The 18,216-nt window shown below is 40.2% G+C and overlaps 1 protein-coding gene across 3 annotated transcripts; it reads left to right on the top strand.

Annotated features, from left to right (window-relative positions):
• Nucleotides 1–8: 8 nt before the first annotated feature.
• Nucleotides 9–18,210, top strand: Shd (cytochrome P450 family 24 subfamily A member shade). 3 transcript variants are annotated; one of them, XM_070310637.1, is made up of 11 exons: nucleotides 9–84; nucleotides 12,685–12,820; nucleotides 13,653–13,790; nucleotides 14,650–14,848; nucleotides 15,360–15,547; nucleotides 15,833–16,031; nucleotides 16,425–16,587; nucleotides 16,914–17,080; nucleotides 17,239–17,317; nucleotides 17,392–17,589; nucleotides 17,675–18,210. In XM_070310637.1, exons 2-11 carry the CDS (start codon nucleotides 12,700–12,702, stop codon nucleotides 17,798–17,800), a joined length of 1,578 nt encoding a protein of 525 aa, XP_070166738.1. In that variant the 5' UTR covers nucleotides 9–84; nucleotides 12,685–12,699; the 3' UTR covers nucleotides 17,801–18,210. The 3 variants fall into 3 exon arrangements, with proteins under 3 accessions (XP_070166738.1, XP_070166736.1, XP_070166737.1); XM_070310635.1 differs by lacking the exon at nucleotides 9–84 and adding an exon at nucleotides 5,720–5,740; XM_070310636.1 differs by lacking the exon at nucleotides 9–84 and adding an exon at nucleotides 6,795–6,907.
• The last annotated feature ends 6 nt before the right edge of the window (nucleotides 18,211–18,216 follow it).

The raw sequence follows: 18,216 nt of genomic DNA, 5'->3' as shown, positions 1-18,216 counted from the left end.
ACAGAATTCCGGCGAGTGACCAGTTGTCCGTGATCTCTTCCTGGTTGGTCGACCAGAAGATCTCATCGGCGCGATCGCACACACGTGCGTATACGCGTGAACTCCCGATGCCTATTCCCGCCGTCCTCGTACTCACGAGAAAATTTTACGTATGGATTTATATCGCTCGGTGAATGGGAGTCGGACTATTAATAAGCTGAGATTTTATTTCTTTTTCTACAAACATCGAGTGCTTTATGATGATTTTCACACGCGGAAATTTTGTACATACCGTGAAAGGCCATTTAAGAAGCTGTTGACCCCGCGTGCATTCGCCAAAACATCGATATCGCATCTCACAAATTATCAACAGTTTATTCAAGTATAATGAATGGGGCGGACAAAAAAATATACATCTCTTTAAATATATGGGAACTTAAAACTAGATCTTATCTTCTATTTTGAATTTTTTATTTTCAGTTTATACTTAATTTTTTATTTATTCACCCTTCATCCTTCACTATATTTTTAGACTCGATTCTTTATTCATTTATTCTTCATCGTTTTACATTCTCATTTTTATTCATGCCGAAGAGGCAATATCTTTATTAAATCGAACATAGCTTTGCGAAATAGCCAATCGCATTTGTCACTTTTAAAATCTTGATTCTTGCGGAATCTTCTTAAAGTAGAAAATGTATAAAAATATATTCTGTGGATATTTTGGGATTATGTTTCTCTTTTTACGTAAGATATTCAATAGAATGATAGTATTTCTCTTCTCTTTTTTCCGGGATAAATTAAAAATAGATACGTCGTAGTTCATTAAAATTCTAAGCAATCTAGTATGAGAAATCAAACGTGATTCGTCGCGATAGATTAAAAGATTGAGCGAAGGTCAATTTTTTAGATTTAGTCCGATTTGTTGCTAAATCATTTTTGAAAAATTAATGAATTTTTTTTAGCCCATACTTTAGTATAGTCAGTTCTATGTTTGATGAAAGAAATCGATCTCCTGTTCTTAATGTTATAAAAAAAAAAATTATAAAAAAATAGATTTGATTTTACTGTATAAAACTAATTCGACATGAATCAATAATTGAATGTTAGTTAAGAATGTTAGTTAATTTCGAGAACTAATTTCTTGGCAACACTCGAATCGATATTTTTCTCTTATTTTTTTATCTCAATCTTCAATCTAATGTTTATGTGGATATTTTAAGTATAGTTAAATGATTTTTTTTTTTTTTAAACAATATAATCTATAATTTTACCGCGAGAGCTCTACTTCAAATCTCTACTTGGGAAACTGTTTGTTTAATACAAAATATAGGAATTCAATTTCTATATAAATTAAACTTATCAAATTCCTCTAGAATCTATAAAATGTAAAGATTAACTAAAAAATAAAGATTGAAAATATAGAAGCAAAATTTCGACTCGGAATTTCGAACGGAACTCGTAATAAAATACTGACAAACTCGTGTCATTGACAGAATAGCGGATATCCTGCAGGATGCCGAAATGCGAATATTGTTTGGCTTCTCGCAGGAGAAATCTTTGCTTCACCGCGACTGTTTCGGGAAATCCGGTATCGTTAACTGCGAAGTCACGTTCTCGCTTCACGTGAGACACGCACGCCGGCTCGGTGTCGTGGTTTATTTATGCGTGCGATTATTTCGCGCCGTAGGAACAGATGTTTGCGCGTATACAGGGTATACCGGACCTACAGGATGCTTTTTTTTTTTTTCGCCAATAACGGGACGATTAAGTAAAACGGTAATCCTTAAGAGAATTCCTTTAAATATCTTTACAAAATGGAAGTACTTTTCATAAACATTTTAACATTTATTTGTAAGAAGACAATTTTATTTCTTTTTAAATTTTATATTATAACGTTTGGCACACAGTTTTTACGGTATTCCACTATTGTGGATACGAGATGCGCCCTTCCTTAAGTAGTCTCCTCAATTGCGCAAAGTAACGGTACGACTTATAAATTAGCATCTATGTTGAGAAAGAATTTGCACGTTTTAATCCAAACCACACTCTTCGGGGCCGAATTCGCATATGGTTGGTTTGTCGAGGAAATATTTACAAAGTTTCATATAGTAGATGATTTAAATATTTAAAAAGTGACAACAACGGGGCAAGCGTGCGTAGTTAATTAAATCAATTGCAAAACTTCCTCAGTCGGTTGGGTCGAATTGCCATTTAAAAAGGAGGTCGCGCTAGATCGTTAAGATCGATTATATCACTTATTAATATCACGAGAGATTTTATGTTCTGCGGCGCATTTTTTAGCCTACTTATGGAAACTTAGCTCCGGTCAGACATACGCAATCGGAGAAACACGACCGACCCGTTCCACACTCGGAGATTAACCCAATCGTGCTTGCCTATCATTAATATTTAAATCTGGATGTCCATCTTGAGTGTCAAACATATCGTAAAAATCTCACGTCTCGTTGACTCAGACGTTCGTAAAAAATGAAAATAATCGCGCGATAAAAATTTTATACGCATAATATAATTAGTCAATGTTCGAAATGCATATACTGATAAATTATCTATACGTTCTCTAGCTAACAAAGACGTAATATAATTATTGACGGGATAGTTCAGTGAATCAAGCGTTTTCCGCACAAGTTCGGGAGTAATTGATAAAGAGTCAATCCAATTTATTTTTGAAAATATATCTTTTTGAGAAGATATGTGAGAAGACAGATCGAGAGAGATTTGAAATGCTAGATCTTTGCATCCGGCGACTCTATGGCGTTTCGTGTGTCTCACATACATGTTCACGTATATCATATCGTATCTCCCGGCCTATGCCGTTTCGACGCCTGTTTCGAGACCATTTTCGTTTTATTTCGTGTTGGAATCGAAACGAGTTCCGATAGACGTCTCATTCCGTGTGTTCACGCCCCCTATACGCACGATAGAGCTACATCATTTCCCCCTGACCCGGTCTAGCCCGTTCTATGCGATCGTCCGTTCCACTCCGGTCATCTTACACTTTTACAGACTGATGGACAAATATTTTAACTCTCAAACTCAATAGGCCTTCTTTCAGGCCGCCGTCTTTTTAGTCGCTTCGTTTTACGATTATTTCGTGAAAAATAGAAATGATCGACTTTTCCCAATGAAAAAATCTTCTCGGTCTCCACAGAAGCGAAAGGGAATTTCTATTTTTATCCCGTTCGGAGTTAATTACGTTATGAATATTAATTTGCTAATTATAAAATTCATTCTAAGGCTTCTCGAAAGATGCGAGACCCTATACCACGAAAACCTGCCATTAACACACACACACACACACACAATCTTCTTCTCTTTTAAAATTATATATATTGTGGATTCATCTATTTTTCTAATTTTTATCAGTCATTGTCAAGATTCTTGTTTGTTCGTTTAAAACGTCTTTGAGATCGCGCGTCATTTCGCTGGTGCATTTTTATTTTCTGTCTGACGATCCGACGTAAATGATGAGTTTATTTCATGTTCTCGTGTCTATTCCTAAATCTTTCTTGATTTCTCTTCTTCATCTCGCTTGCTTCTCCCGTCGAGTTGTTTACGCCCTTCGCGGAGACGACTCAGCCCGATCCGGTTGACGATCGTTACGCATGATCGCGCAAATTTATCGCGAGACGACGATATCGATTTGGACGCGCAAATTAGATGCCGTCTCACGCGACCGTAGTTTCTCACTGGAGTAACACGGTGTACAGGGCTTTCTCGTTACTTTAAACATGATACAACTGTTTCTCGCAATCTTCTCGCCCGACAGTTAATATCCGCTCGATAGTTTAAAAAAAAAAACATTCGAGAATTACCCACAGATTTGTGAATATCTTTTGTAAAAAGGACGATCGTCTGCGTCGATTTCAAATTATTCAAATGAAATGGGACAGGCTCGATGCGCAAAAATATGAAATTCATGAAGAAGATCGAGAAGCTGGAATTCGGTAAACGCACACGTTTTGATAAATTTTCCTAGAACGCTAGTTTATTTTTGGACAAAGATAACTATCGCGTAAAAATTTCTGAATATCTCACTCATTGGCGCGTTAAATAATCCATGCTGAAGAATATCACAGTCGAGACAAAAAAAAAAAAAGAAAAAAAAAAGAACAAGACACGTTTGGTGAACCTAGACCCGTTTCTACCTCGCTTGTTTCCTATTACATTATCTCTCCATATTCATGAATCTTACGAGCGATTTATCTAATCGGTCTATTCTCGTATAATTGATTACATTTAGAGGTCATCAATACGTTGCGTTAGCGCGATAACTTCTCGATCCGTCCGAGATTTTTACCCGATCGTGCTATTTCCTCGCCTCGTTAATTAACCCATTCATCTCGGGGTAGAAAAACATATCGAGAGACGAGAACTTTGGAAATCATTTCTGTAGAACGGGAGAAGGCGGGAAGATACAAAAAAAAGATGACAATGGCAAGAAAATTCGAATCCTGGAAGGATGCTTTTATTCGCCTTTCGAAGGAAGACGGAAGAAATGACGGAAGTTTAAAGCACTCGTGATTACCCGATGGCTATTTTTGTCTGAGAAAAAAAAAGGGGTTGGGGGTGGGGGACGGGGGGAAGGCGGAGAGCACGTAGAGGCAAAGGATATGGTTACGGCATCCCGTAGCGGCGGATGCTGAGAATCATCTCCCCGATCGAGAGTATCTTCCTCGACGTTCAACGCCATCTGCCATCCGTTCCGGATCGTCCGTCATCCGGAACCCCCACCGTGGGTTCCCACTGATCCCACGGGCCCCACCATCGGCGACCGCCAACCAAGCTCGCGATACGGTCGCGGGACCAACGGGCAGGGCATGATGGGGCATGTAAACAGAAAGTGGACGAGGAGATAAAAGAGTTTTCGTCTCCGACAGCGGAGACGGATCGGCGGGGTCTCGACCAGTGTCTCGTGACTTCTCTGAAAGGAGAAAGATAGAGAGAGAGAGAGAGAGAAAAGGGAACGGAGGAGAGGGGTATGGCGGCCCCGTCTCCCTCATGGTAGTTTCTCGTTCCCTCTTGAGAAATACCACCATTCATAAATCCGATCGATCTGCCGAACAATGCGGCAATTAATCGTGATTAAAGTTTAATTCGCCGGACACAAACGCTCTGTCTCCCTTAATTTCTTTCTCTTCTCAGCCTCTCTTCTTACTCTTCCCCCTTCGTCTCGCCAGTGCTCTTCTCACTCCCATGTCCGGGTCGCGGGCTCGTTCCCCTCTCCCTCTCGACCGCGTCCCACCGGACGGGAACCCTCTCCGTCCGTGATCCTCGGCGAGGCCTTCTCTCTTTCGTCTTCCTCCTCAGTCTCTTCTCTCCTTCTTCTTCGTTCGCTCTCTTCCTCCACCTCCGTTTCTTTACTACCACCACCTTCGTCGCTGTTCCAGGCCTCTTCCTCCTCCGCCTCTGTCACGCTTTCGGAGTTTTTGGAAAACACCGAGGAAGGGTTTCCGAGGAACTTTTTGGGATCAGTGCCGTCGCGGCTGTTCGACGAGTCGGTATATACGTTTCATCGTCGTCGTCGTCGTCGTCGTCGTCGTCGTCGTCGTCGTCGTCGCCGCGGCAGTACGTGCCACGACATTTTCGCGGTCGCTTCTCGTTCTCGGTTCCTGAATTTCCCGCCCGTCGAAAGCCCGCCGGAAATCCGCGCGATATCATACGTTTTATCAGAAAGTTGGCGGCTGAGTCGACTTTAACGACGGCAACGGCGACGGCTATGATAACGCGCTTGAAGCCCGTAAGTTATTTCCGAGAGATACATTTTAACATTCTGCGACTTCCCGTCAAGATTTGCGGGAGAAGATGAAATGCGAGGGTTGGGTTTTTTTTTTTAAATGCCATTGAAATCAAATTTTTTTTTTTTTTATACATTCGATAAAAACTTAAAAAAATCTTTAATTCTAAAAGCTTTACGTTATGACTACACGTGTGTTTATGTTTTTTACTGCAAATATATAACTATTCATTGTATTTATAACGTTTTACCAAATATGGACATCCGATTAATTTATTCCTTTACGCGAAGATCGTATTTTGTGCGATTAAGATTAAATTTATTACTCATTGAGAGATACAAACGTGAAATTTATATAAATATTTTATAGTAAAAATTTAAAATAAAATTGCAATTAATTAAAATATAATTTTGTAAGATTACGATATAATCGAATATTCATGCAAAAATATAGGTAATGTACAAAAATTTACGACATGTTTAAGTCAGCGTAAAAGAGCATGTCTGTCAAATTAATTTTCATTATGTATAGCTTTTCAAACTTAAATCGTTTCAATTTATACAAATTGAATTTTATAGTCTAATTATATCAACATTTTATTAAATAAGCCTGATAGTAGTAGCTATTTACCGTTTGTCCTCTTGCATGCAGATTATAATTTTATAATCTATAAAGACTCTATAAGAAAAGAAAGAGCAAAAATATCAGCGATCGATCGATCGATCGCGAGGAATAGCACATTCCTGCCGTGGCGCGATCCCGCTTTTTACGGGACACCCTATAAGATGAATACGGCCCGTATGCGTCCGCTTGACGGTCGTTCGTTTTTATTACAATCCCGGGGAACCCGATCGTCGTCATCGCACACTACCCACCTGTAGCACGCGAGAGAGGCGTTCGGATTTCCGGGTTCCCGCGGCGCGAGAGTGGGCCCTCGCGCGCGCCGATCGCTCACCGATCGCTCGGCGATCGCGCGAGCGAGCAGGAGTCAAGTGTGTACCCAGAGTCAGAGAGTGAGAAGAATTCGGCCCGGATAAGTCGTCGTTTGGCGAGAGATAGCGGCGCGCGCGAGACACGCCAGAGCGGGATATGCGTGCGATTTGCTGATCGATACATGAACGGTGCGGGCGAGAGGCGCCCAAGTAACACGTCCAAGTCAAAACGTCATGGTAATTTAAAAAAAAAAAAAATTACATTCGTGGATATTGCGTGTGTGTGTGTGTGTGTGCGTGTGAATTGTGTATTCGCATTGTTACGTTATTCGCAGTGCGATCGCGCGAGTCTTTTTCCCAGCGAACTCTTCTCGTTGTCGCCATCGGGGGCCTGAGAGTCCTGTAACCTCCGCGTTGGAAGGAAAAAAGAATGAGAGGGTTCGAGAAGGTTATTAATAATTTCGATGGATTCGTATTTCTCTCGAGGTTGAGAACAAGCGCGAAAAGAGTATAAGCCCGTTCTGTGTTTACTATTTGTGTAACGATGGAAACGCGCCGACAGTGAGGTTGACAGTTGACAGCTGACGTGAGGATGAGGTACATTCCTTCTCTACACTCGCAGCATCGAGAATTGTGAATTTATTGAGATTAAAACCGGTTTCGCTTATTCGAGGCATCGCAAAAATTCGCTCGATTGAAATCGCTGATAAATTTAATCGTCTTCATCAAGTTTACGATGAAAGACTATCGACGTTAATTAAAACATCGTTTCAAAAATGTACGTTGCCTTTGAAATATATTAATCTCGAAACTTCTCTCTCTCATTTTTTTTTAATTTTTTTTTCCCCCCCCCCAAATACAGAATATGTCAAAAGATAAGGTCATCAAAAGATGAGAAGAGGCGCAAAAAATGTACACAGAGGAAACTTTTCTCACTTGTTTTGTTGCGTGTTTAGGACACATAGAAAAATATTCAGCATTATAATGATAAACAGTAGATAGATAGTACATTCCTTGGATTAATAATAACGCTTGACAATATTTTTCTGTTATTGAAGCAACATGTATTTTCTCTCTCTCTCTCTCTCTCTCGTTCTATTTTGACGCGATAGCCAAGAAAACACGTTGCATATTCCCATCCAATCTATTCTATCACGTATCTGTCATGGAAGATTGCTCTTGTCCCTTTAATTTCCGAGTTACGCGCATCTTCGCGAACCTTTTTCTCTCGCATATGAGAAAGAAAATCCCGAGAAAAAAAATAATAACAGAAAACTCTTGAGTTGCCTGTCAAGTCTATTTACCATCTTTCTGCGACAACACAAGTGATGCGTGTTGCGTTACTCTTCTTCCCGCCGATTAACCTTACCTCTCGACACACCCTGTACATACATCAGCGCGCGTCGCAAATTGTTTTTATTTTTTCCGCCGGGAAACCCCCTTGGTTTAATTGCACATCGGGATCGAGGCGGCGGTTAATCATTTTATTTGCGAGATCTCAAGTGCCGTTGACAGGCGAGGGGAAATAAACGTCGTAATCGCGAGAAACGGGAACCGCAATTTCGCGAAGATTCATACGCCGTATGAAGAACGTTACACGGAAACGGCGAGGTGCAATTTGCGTAATCACTCCTGTTTCTCGGCATTGTGCTCGTATTATACATATTTTTTTTCTCCCCCCCCCCCTCCCCCCACGCATGCTTTGGATGCTGATGGAAATAGTTTCGCGAGAGCGTGAGAATTATATTTTGCACTAGCTTTGTTGCAGCGATACAACGAGTCTCTTTGTTCAAAAACCGAAATATTGAACGAAACGAAAAATCAGAAAACGATGATATTAACGATAATTATTTTTTATTATTTAAAAAAAAAATAGTAAGAAAAATACATCTCTCTCTGTATCGAATAAAAAAAAAAAAAAAAAAAAATTACGAATAACGAACGAGAAACGACACACGCATACGAACAACTTTTCATCGAAACCTCGCGGACTCCATAATTTCGCGAGATCGCTACTGTTACGCTATTCCTGGATCGCTATGCGAGCGCATAACGTATACGAAAAGCCACTTATCGTGACGAGTTATCGAACGAAAGCAAATAGTCGCGTTTCCGACAAATAGGTCAACTAATGAGATAATGCAAATCGCGAGTGTCTGAAATTTACATTTCGTCGTTTTCTCACTTTCAGTAAACATTCCCCCGAATTTTGTTACGTCGCGATATTAGCGATAAAGCGCGAATACAACGATAGCAATGTACAGTATGTGAGAACAACGCGGGTAGCGAAATTAATTTTTTCATGGGAGACGCTACCATTTTTTTCTTCTTTCAAAGTAAGACAACATTTTCGTAGACAATCGCCGTTGTGCCTTTTAAACTAGCTTGTTACGTAAAGGACGCAGATGTAATGAAATGGAGATAATTATACGCACCTTAATTTATTTGTTGGTCCAAGCTCGAGACGTAATTCCGTCTGTGCGCGCGAAGTAAAAAGTACCGTCTGACAATAAAATTTATGATTGGATGGCGCTCGCGAAACTAGATAATAATCATAACTGTATCTCTAACGAGGAACGTGCGTTACATTATTCATCTCTCGTTCGTTTAATTGACAGACGTAACGGAAATCGCGTCAGAGGGAGAGCTACAGACGATAAAGCGCAACGAGATCTCGCGTCATATATAAAAGCCGCTGGCACAATACACGCGTATAATACGTGATTTGTATGACACAGACTGATTGATAAAACTTCCCTCGAGATTTAAGATTGTCCGACAAGTCGTGCCATTATTCGCGACTGACCCGTTCGCGTTCCAGACATCTCGGCTAGTAAATTACACATCGTGCCTTGTGTACGATTATTATTTTTCTAAATCGTATTAACTCTGACACACTTCGAGATTTTTTCTCAGGATGGCGATATATATATATACATATCTATATTAGCATATGATTATAAATTTACGAGCGTATATATGCACAATATATGCGATCTCGCGTTTGAAAGGCGAGTTTGCGCAGGGAGAAGAAGAAAAGAAGAAGAAGAAGAGGATGAAGAAAAACAAAGAGATAACAATCCAGCGGCCGCGTCGTCGGTAATCGGGCCCGATTATTTTTCTCGTTCCCCGCGTCTTCTTTCACTCTCTCTCGCTTTCTCAATTGCTCCCCGTAGCTTTATTTACTGGTCGGCGGCGACACTCCGCGACATTCCAAAGTCTTCGCGCACAATTACCCCGCGTTCATTATCATCTACGCCGCGACGTAGCGTAGCTTGAATGAGAAATTTTGTCCAATCTAACAGGACGAGAATTACGTTATGTCCGAGATTTTGTGCATATTTATAATTATATATTAATTTTATATCATTATTACGTAATTAGAATTCTTCAACGACACGGAGAGATTTAAAATTACACAGGTGCATAATTTTGTCTCCATTATTATAAATTTTATATTTATGTATCTATAAATTGTATATTATATATTATATATTTATTCATTTATTCATTTAGTTAAGGATAGTCTCATATATTTTTCGCAGAGATGATCAAAATTTTATTTCTTCGTCATTTCAATAAATATATTTGTGATTTTTCTTTCTTTCTTTTTTTTTTTTTTAACGAAATGTATGCGTTTCGCCACAATGTGAGAAAAAATAGAAATTACGTAGGAGGGATATAGAAAGGAAAAGAGAGAGAAAAGAGCTTTCGATAGCCGCACGAAGCACTTTATCTTCTTTCTTTTAGCGTGGGACTGGTTCCGCGAGATACGTATGTAAAACGACACGTTTACAGCTCCGCGTTTCTTTATTAGACCTTTATTAAAGATTCGATCAAAGCTCCGATCGGAAAATCATTGACGTTAATCGGTCGTGCTAAGAATAGCCTATTCGTAGAACAGGTTCGAAGGCTGAAACGCGAAACTTGGCAAAAATAGGTGAATTGAGAGAAGAAAAGAGACAGGGATGTCATTTCGTCTGTTAAGGAACGTTTAAAAAACGCCCATTTTTCTTCGCGTCTATTTTTTTTCGAGACACGTTCATTTTAGCGTGCAAAAATCAAAATAGGCGAATGTGAATAAAGATTTTTGTTTTTAACAAAGAAGAGAGAGAGAGAGAGAAAGAAAGGGAGATTGGAGTCACGTTATTGGAGAAGAATGCGACTTTGCTGCAACGCGACGATCGCGTGTACATTACGTTTCTCGGTGGATATAAAATCCCTGAAAATTCTCGGCAGGTGAGCGCGGGATACGGTGGTACGAGAGAGACGGTGGTACTTACGTAGCGGTGCGCTTAATTAAAGTCATTAACGAGAGCGAACAATGTAGTCGGTCGACGTAGACGCGTCCACGGAAACGGCGTTACGAGAAACACTCGCACAATGCGAAACATCCGTTCGCTCGTTTGCCTCTTTCGAGTATTTTCATTCCCGACGAAAATTGTCAATTTTTATTTTCAAAAAAGATCTCACAAAAGACATATCTTATAAGTCTCCGAATCCCCTCTGTTGTTTCCGAAAATAACAATTATTTTTATCGCATTACGAATTTGCTTAAGTGAAGGGAGTATCGAAATATAACGAGAGATTTAAGATAAAAGGGTAATATATCGATACAAATACGAAGATATTTAACGTGAAGGATCAAGGAGCGCGTGACTTTTTCGTTGAATTTTAGCTTAAGGAAACTATTCTTTCCGAAAGATTCAACTCATTGAAGGATTCAAGTTCGCTTCGAGGAATCTTGCGAGATGATTTCCCCTCCCCCTCACCGCTGCTTCCAAGTCAGCGCAACATGACGCTTGACATTGTTCTCGCGCTAATGTATGCGTTGACTTTGCGCGTTGATGCATTGAGTGCTGAATCAGTATCGAGTATTTACATGAATCCTTCACCTCTCGTTCGATACGGTACCCGCGATTCACACGTCGTATATTATCGTCGATATCGTTCACGCTATTTTCTTCCCGATCCGTGTAACAGACAGCTCCCGAGATCACGTCAGAGCGAATGAAAGGGCCGACAAAGAGAGAGAGAGAGAGTCGCGGGATCATCGGGGCAACACCGGGAGCGTTATCGGCGAATTGCAAATAAAGAAATCGCGCGGTTCGCAAATAACACTGGGGCACTCAGTCAGTCACGAAGAGATCCATAAGCAGAGTCGCCGCGTCGCCATTCTCTCTCTCTCTCTCTCTCTCTCCTTCTCTTTCTCTTATTTTTTCCTTTCTTCCTCGGTGAGAATCGCCGACGAAGAAAATGCGCGTTTATCGCTCCTTTCGCGAGTGTTTCAACGCTAAATCTCAGCGCACAAATGACGCCTTATCAAAGCGCGGCGCAGATCGCGAAAAATGCGTCCTCGCTAATTACAATCGGAGTTGACGAATCGGATAGAGCGATCGGTCCTAGCTCTCACCTTGCGCGTAACGCGTCTACGATTATAAGGCGAGAACAATATATATCGCTTTATTCCATCGGATATCTCTCGGAAAGTATAGAATGTTGCAAGTGTCTTGAGAATTATATTGAAAAGCCTTGGAGAAAAAAATAGCTTAGTATTTGTATAGGGAGTTAATTAAAATTAAATAGATTAAATATAATTTTTTCTAAAGAAAATTTCATCGTCCATGACTTTAATATGGCAATTGAATAAAGAAAGGCTCCGGGGAAAAGTTCATTTAGAGCGTCCTCGAGCGGAAACGCAACACGATGATATATCCGTTCGGGCGCCAACGTCGGCGTTCAAATAATGAGTCAAAAGGCGCCTTATTGTTAGGAAGAAAGTTGAGTTTACGCGTTTACCGAGATACGACGCCAGTCGTGTAGTACTATCTCGCGGCGGTGGAGACGAGCCTCGTATCCGCGAGGCTTCATTACGATAACAGGGGGAACCTATTATACTTGGCGCGTTCGCGCCGCGCGAGATTGTTGTCGCGCGAACGCGGGCGATATCTCTCGGGAAGATAGAGATAGAGAGAAAGGGAGCCCGATTTACTTTAATCCTATTTCGACTGCAGGGATTCGACTGGAGGATGCTGCTGTCCGGAGCGTGGTTCGAGATTATCGCTGGAGCACTGCTCGCGATCCTTGTACTGGTCACCGGTTACAGGCCACCCTGGTGGTTCTGGAGCAGAAATTACAACGCGAACATGGGTGAGTTGAGAATTCTCCGATCTCTTTCCCAGACCTTCGCTATCAGTACCGTGATTATCGGTCAATGGCACCGCGCATCACTTTTTTTCCTCCCCTGTCATCTTTATCGTTATCGAATGTTATTCTTGAACGCTAGATTCGAGTTGAGAAATCGCGTTTCCCAATTGATAACATTATATGTACAACGATAGAGAGCAATATCACACACCCACAGAAAAGATTTCCGGATCTAACGCTATTACTCTTCAATCTATCATAAAATAGGATCGATATAGCGACAATCATATTTATCATTGAAAAAAGAATATTTTAATCTTAAATGGAAAATTTTTAAATCTAGAATAAAATCCTCTTGGTGCTATCCCGTTAATTTTCTCACAAAGATGAAGATGGAAATTTGTAGCGATCTAACATCAAGTTATTCTAAATGCAAGAATATATATAAGCTTAGATTTGTATACGTTACTCTTGTCTCAAGATAGTAAGACAATCCTATTTAATTCGAGAGAGAAGAAAAGGAATTATTGATTTAATTTTAAAATTGTTTTATTTTTATACCGCATAAGGTTGCGATACGATTAAATATGTGAAGAATATTTTTTGTCTCGTTATCAGAAATCCTTTCTCAGAGTGCCAAGTTACATCCGTAACTGTGCGTAGGCTTCTTCAAGCGAGCAATTCGAGAGACAGATAAAGAAACGCGAGAGATTGTGTGTTTCGTATATAAATATAAATTTTTTCTTCTTCGATAAAGTGGTGCAGGGAGCGAAGGTCCAATTGCTCCGAAATTTTCTCCATCGATTCTTCTTCGAAATCAATGTTCTTTTCGCAGACGCGGCCCACAACAGCAGAAAGTTCAAGACAGCTCGCGACGTGCCGGGTCCGTTCGCCCTGCCGATTCTCGGCACCAGGTGGATATATTCCCGCTTCGGTTACTACAGCTTGAACAAGATCCACGAGGCGTATAAAGGTAAAGAGTTTGGCCTTTGTCCTCTTTGACGAAGGCGATATTAAACATTTCCTTCGCGTGTCCACGATTTCGATGTTAATGATATGTCAAGGTTGCATGTGACAAACGTGATGGAGAGGGAGGGAGAGAGAGAGAGAGAGAGAGAAAAAAGAAGGAGAGCGGAGGTTCATTATGTGCTAAATGCGTCCCTACTTGATTCTTCGGATAATAACCGATTAACAATTTCGATGAATCGTATGTAGGTATACGGGTCCCCATCAAAAGACCGTGCTATTGTGGTAAAACGGAATGGCGGTGAAATGTGTCTTTTTCAGAGGGTCAGGGTCAACGATACTCCAATCTTATCGCGGTGAGTTTGCCGCAATCGCGGACGAAAGAGGGAAACGAGGAACAAATCGTGACAAGAAGAACTTGTGTTTACGTCACGTCGAAAATTGCTTATGTCACGTTACAATAATTAGATTCGTCGATAATTATTTATGCAGGAGATACATCGAATTTGATCGACGAATAATTCATGCATTATCAGATTGCGCAAATAATCGCTGATAATCGCGATTCTCAAATGAATAACATATTTTTTCCATCGACTTTATATCTATCGAATCGAAGATGTATCGATACCTCGTTTTATATTTAAAAAAAAAAAAAAAAAACCGAAAGAGTTATATAATTGCTCGTCTTTTTCCAAGCTTGATTGAATCCAAAATACCGAAATGTAACGATTAATAAAAGAGAATATGTAATCTCCCTCCCGTTTGAAATTCAGAATAAACTATCTCCGTTTACGACACGCTCTCTCCTTCTCGTCGATATATGGTATTTTAATATGGCTCGTTATCCCGTAATTCAAGAGTAGATCTGAATCGGCGATACGGGTCGTTGTGCAAGGAGGAGGCGCTGTGGAACTGCCTCGTGGTGTCCGTGTTCGCTCGTCGCGACATCGAGGCTATCCTGAAACGTGGTTCGCGATACCCGCTTCGTCCTCCGCAGGAGGTCATATCCCACTATCGGCGCTCCCGGCGCGATCGTTACACCAACCTTGGTCTGGTCAATGAGTGAGTAGCCTACCGCTCTCGGCGCGCTCGGCGATTACGCCCGTCGCGGTATCGAGGTCAAGTTTAAGGTCCGCGTCGTGTAACTTTTCGGTTCGTAGATATGTATATTCCCAATTTGTATAATACGTTATAATAGCCGACGATCGCTTGGAACGAACCGGCGAAAGAAATCCGTCTTTCGATTGTGAAAAAAAATTGATACTTTTAAAAATCGCGAATTATTCTATTCGCGTTATTTATTTATTTATTTGGATTATTTATTAGAATATTATATATTTAAAAATTTTCCATTTCTAGGAGATAAATAATACAGCAGATAAAATATAACGACGAAAGGAAATACAAAATTTAGATATAAATATGTTACATATATATTATTATATATAAAAATAAAAAAATTTATTCGCGAGAGAATCAGAGATGATCTACGATAGATTAGTTCCTTGAATCGCTTAGGACTTTTAGAAACGTGAGAACAATCGCAAATGATCAGTGATGTATTCTTAAATAGGCAAGGAGCAACCTGGCAAAAGCTTCGCGCCGCCTTAACGCCGGAACTGACCGGGGCCGGTACCGTATTCGGTTTCTTCCCGGCACTCAACATAGTCACCGACGGATTCATCGACCTAATCCGCAAACGAAGAGCGGAATTTACCGTGAAAGGCTTCGAGGAACTCGCTTACAGAATGGGACTCGAGAGTAAGTCGTCGACAATCAGCTTTCTTATATATATATATGGGAATCATCAGCGATTCAATTCTGACAGATATATTTCTCTCTCTCTCTCTCTTTCTCTCTACGAATGATTTTATTAATTTCAAAACTCTACGTTCTTAAAGATTAAAATAACGCGCAGTTTTAAACTTAAAAGGAAAGGGGAGAGAAATAGAGAGAGAAGTCTCACCTTGTCATTTTTTTGTCACGGTCGCGACGATTATTAAATTCGTCACTGATAACGTGTTATCTCGTTCCGTTCGTTCGTAGGTACATGCACGTTGATCTTGGGACGTCACCTAGGCTTTCTAAAACCAAATTCCAGCAGTACAATTACAACGAGATTAGCGGAAGCGGTCAGGATTCACTTCACGGCCTCACGCGACGCCTTTTACGGCCTACCGCTTTGGAAGCTGCTACCGACATCCGCGTATAAGCAACTAATAGAGAGCGAGGATACTATATACAAGTACGTCGCTTGTACTTGTAATCGCTTTCCATCAGCTGTTACACCAAATGACCGATTCTCGCACAATTCAATAGTTGCCAAGAGAAAATTTTAAATAATTCAATAATTCTATTATTTATCTTATTTTATTTTTATAAATTTCAATTTCAATTTTAATTTTAATATTAATTTAAATTACTTTAAATTACTTCGGATACAGTTTTATTAAAACAAAGAGATTTAACTAATTGTAAAGTAAAATGAAATATCTCATTTTCTTTGTAAATTGCGGCAGAGGGGAGGAAAGAAAGATGAAAGAGATTAAATTTGTTTTCTGTTCACAATATGCATATTGTATCAGATAATTCGAGAAGATGTTTAAAATTAATAATTGCTATTCTATTTTTCGCTTAGTATTATCTCGGAGCTCGTAGAGGCGACCGTGTTGGAGAAGCAAGACGACGCCAGAGACGAATCCGTCGAGGCGGTATTCCTGTCTATTTTGCGGCAGAAAGATCTCGACATGAGAGATAAGAAGGCCGCTATAGTGGATTTCATAGCGGCGGGGATACACACAGTGAGAAAACCACGTTGTATACTTAATTATAATAGTTGGCTGGCACGGGTTTGTCAAATTTTATGGCTACTTGGTATTATAATTTATGACTGTAGACAAAAATTCAATATAGATTTTATACATTTAAGAGATAACTTATTTAGAAGATAATTTATTTCTCTCTGAAAAAGAATCAATCTCTTTTCTTAAAACGATTTTTAATTTTTGTCAAAACTTTTGCCTTTTTCATTGTCTTCAAGCCGTCTCTTTTTTTACTTTACATCATTCGGATTGTTAATCGCGATTACTACTACAGGGTTAAAGACACAGTCGTTGGACGTTTGCAGCTAGGCAACACGCTGGTGTTTCTTTTCAACCTGATCGGCCGTAATCCCGAAGTGCAGGAAGCTCTTTACAACGAGGCGCAGTCCCTGGCGCCTCCCGGTTGCGATCTCACGGTGGATGATCTCCGAACGGCGAAGTATTTACGCGCCTGCATCACAGAATCCTTTAGGTTTCTTTATATTAACTAATAATAATTTAATCGAATTGTTAAAAGAATTATTATAAGAAAATTTCTTTTCTCTCTTTTTAAACACGTTTATGTTGCGATAAGATTGATACGGCTGTGAAAATATTATATTATTCAAGTGTGATTTATGCACGTTCCAGAATTATGCCCACGACGCCTTGCATAGCTCGCATACTAGACGAGTCTATAGAACTGGGAGGATACCGCCTCGATCCCGGAGTAAGTTTCAACGTTATCTGTACGAATTCGGGAAAATATCTCCATACGATTGCATTTGTTTTCGTCGATTTCAGACAGTAGTGTTGTTGCATACGTGGATAGCAGGATTGAGCGACGACAATTTCAAAGACGCGTCCAAATGCCTGCCGGAGAGATGGTTGAAACCTATGGCACCTCACTCGCCCTTATTGGTAGCTCCTTTCGGTGCCGGTAGAAGAATATGTCCGGGAAAACGTTTCGTGGAGCTCGCGCTGCAGCTTATTCTGGCAAAGGTGTGGAAAAGTATATCGAAATATACAAAAGAGATGAATGGGAGCAAATTTTTTATATCTTGTTGATTAATTGGTTTTCATTCAGATCGTTCGGGAATTCGAGATAGTTGTCGAGGAAGAGCTTGGCTTGCAGTTTGAATTTATCCTGGCGCCGCAGAGTCCTGTATCCCTCGGATTCCGGGATCGTATGTCGAGGGCCGAGATGACCTGAACAAATTTATTCGCTTTTTTTTTTATCGGCGAACAATGAATATTAATATTTATCGAACAATGAATATTAATTGAATGAACAAACGGTTGGTTCGATTGTCATCGAGTGGAACTTTGCACGTACTTTGCTCCCTTCGCGTTCGGTTTCCGGGTCGGCGCTCTTCGTTTTTTTCATCGATTGATTTCCGAGTGTTAGATTTTATGTTTATATATTACTTATAAGATTCTTTTTAATTCGTTGAAAAGGAGCTCCGTTTGTCCATCGAGGGAGAGGAAAGGGAGGTGAGAGGAGTATTTGTCATTACTCTTATATACTTAATGTTATAATATTTATATTTAGTTGTAAGGAAAATGTGTATGTCCGGTAAACAATCGGGATCTTCTTACCTTTTAAGACATTGACGCATATTGCATGCT

The sequence above is a fragment of the Polyergus mexicanus genome, unplaced genomic scaffold (genome assembly GCF_030449975.1).
Source record: "Polyergus mexicanus isolate NDT 795.1 unplaced genomic scaffold, iyPolMexi1.0 SCAF_18, whole genome shotgun sequence".
Lineage (NCBI taxonomy): Eukaryota > Metazoa > Arthropoda > Insecta > Hymenoptera > Formicidae > Polyergus > Polyergus mexicanus.
This window is presented reverse-complemented; position numbering and strand designations above follow the sequence as displayed.

Bases quoted from the DNA above. Each gene is read 5' to 3' on its own strand.
- Shd (XM_070310635.1), top strand. From the start codon at position 5,720: ATGATAACGCGCTTGAAGCCC. The intron at 16,032-16,424 runs GTACGTCGCTTG...TTTTTCGCTTAG, and splicing joins AGCGAGGATACTATATACAA to TATTATCTCGGAGCTCGTAG. The intron at 17,318-17,391 runs GTAAGTTTCAAC...CGTCGATTTCAG, and splicing joins GATACCGCCTCGATCCCGGA to ACAGTAGTGTTGTTGCATAC.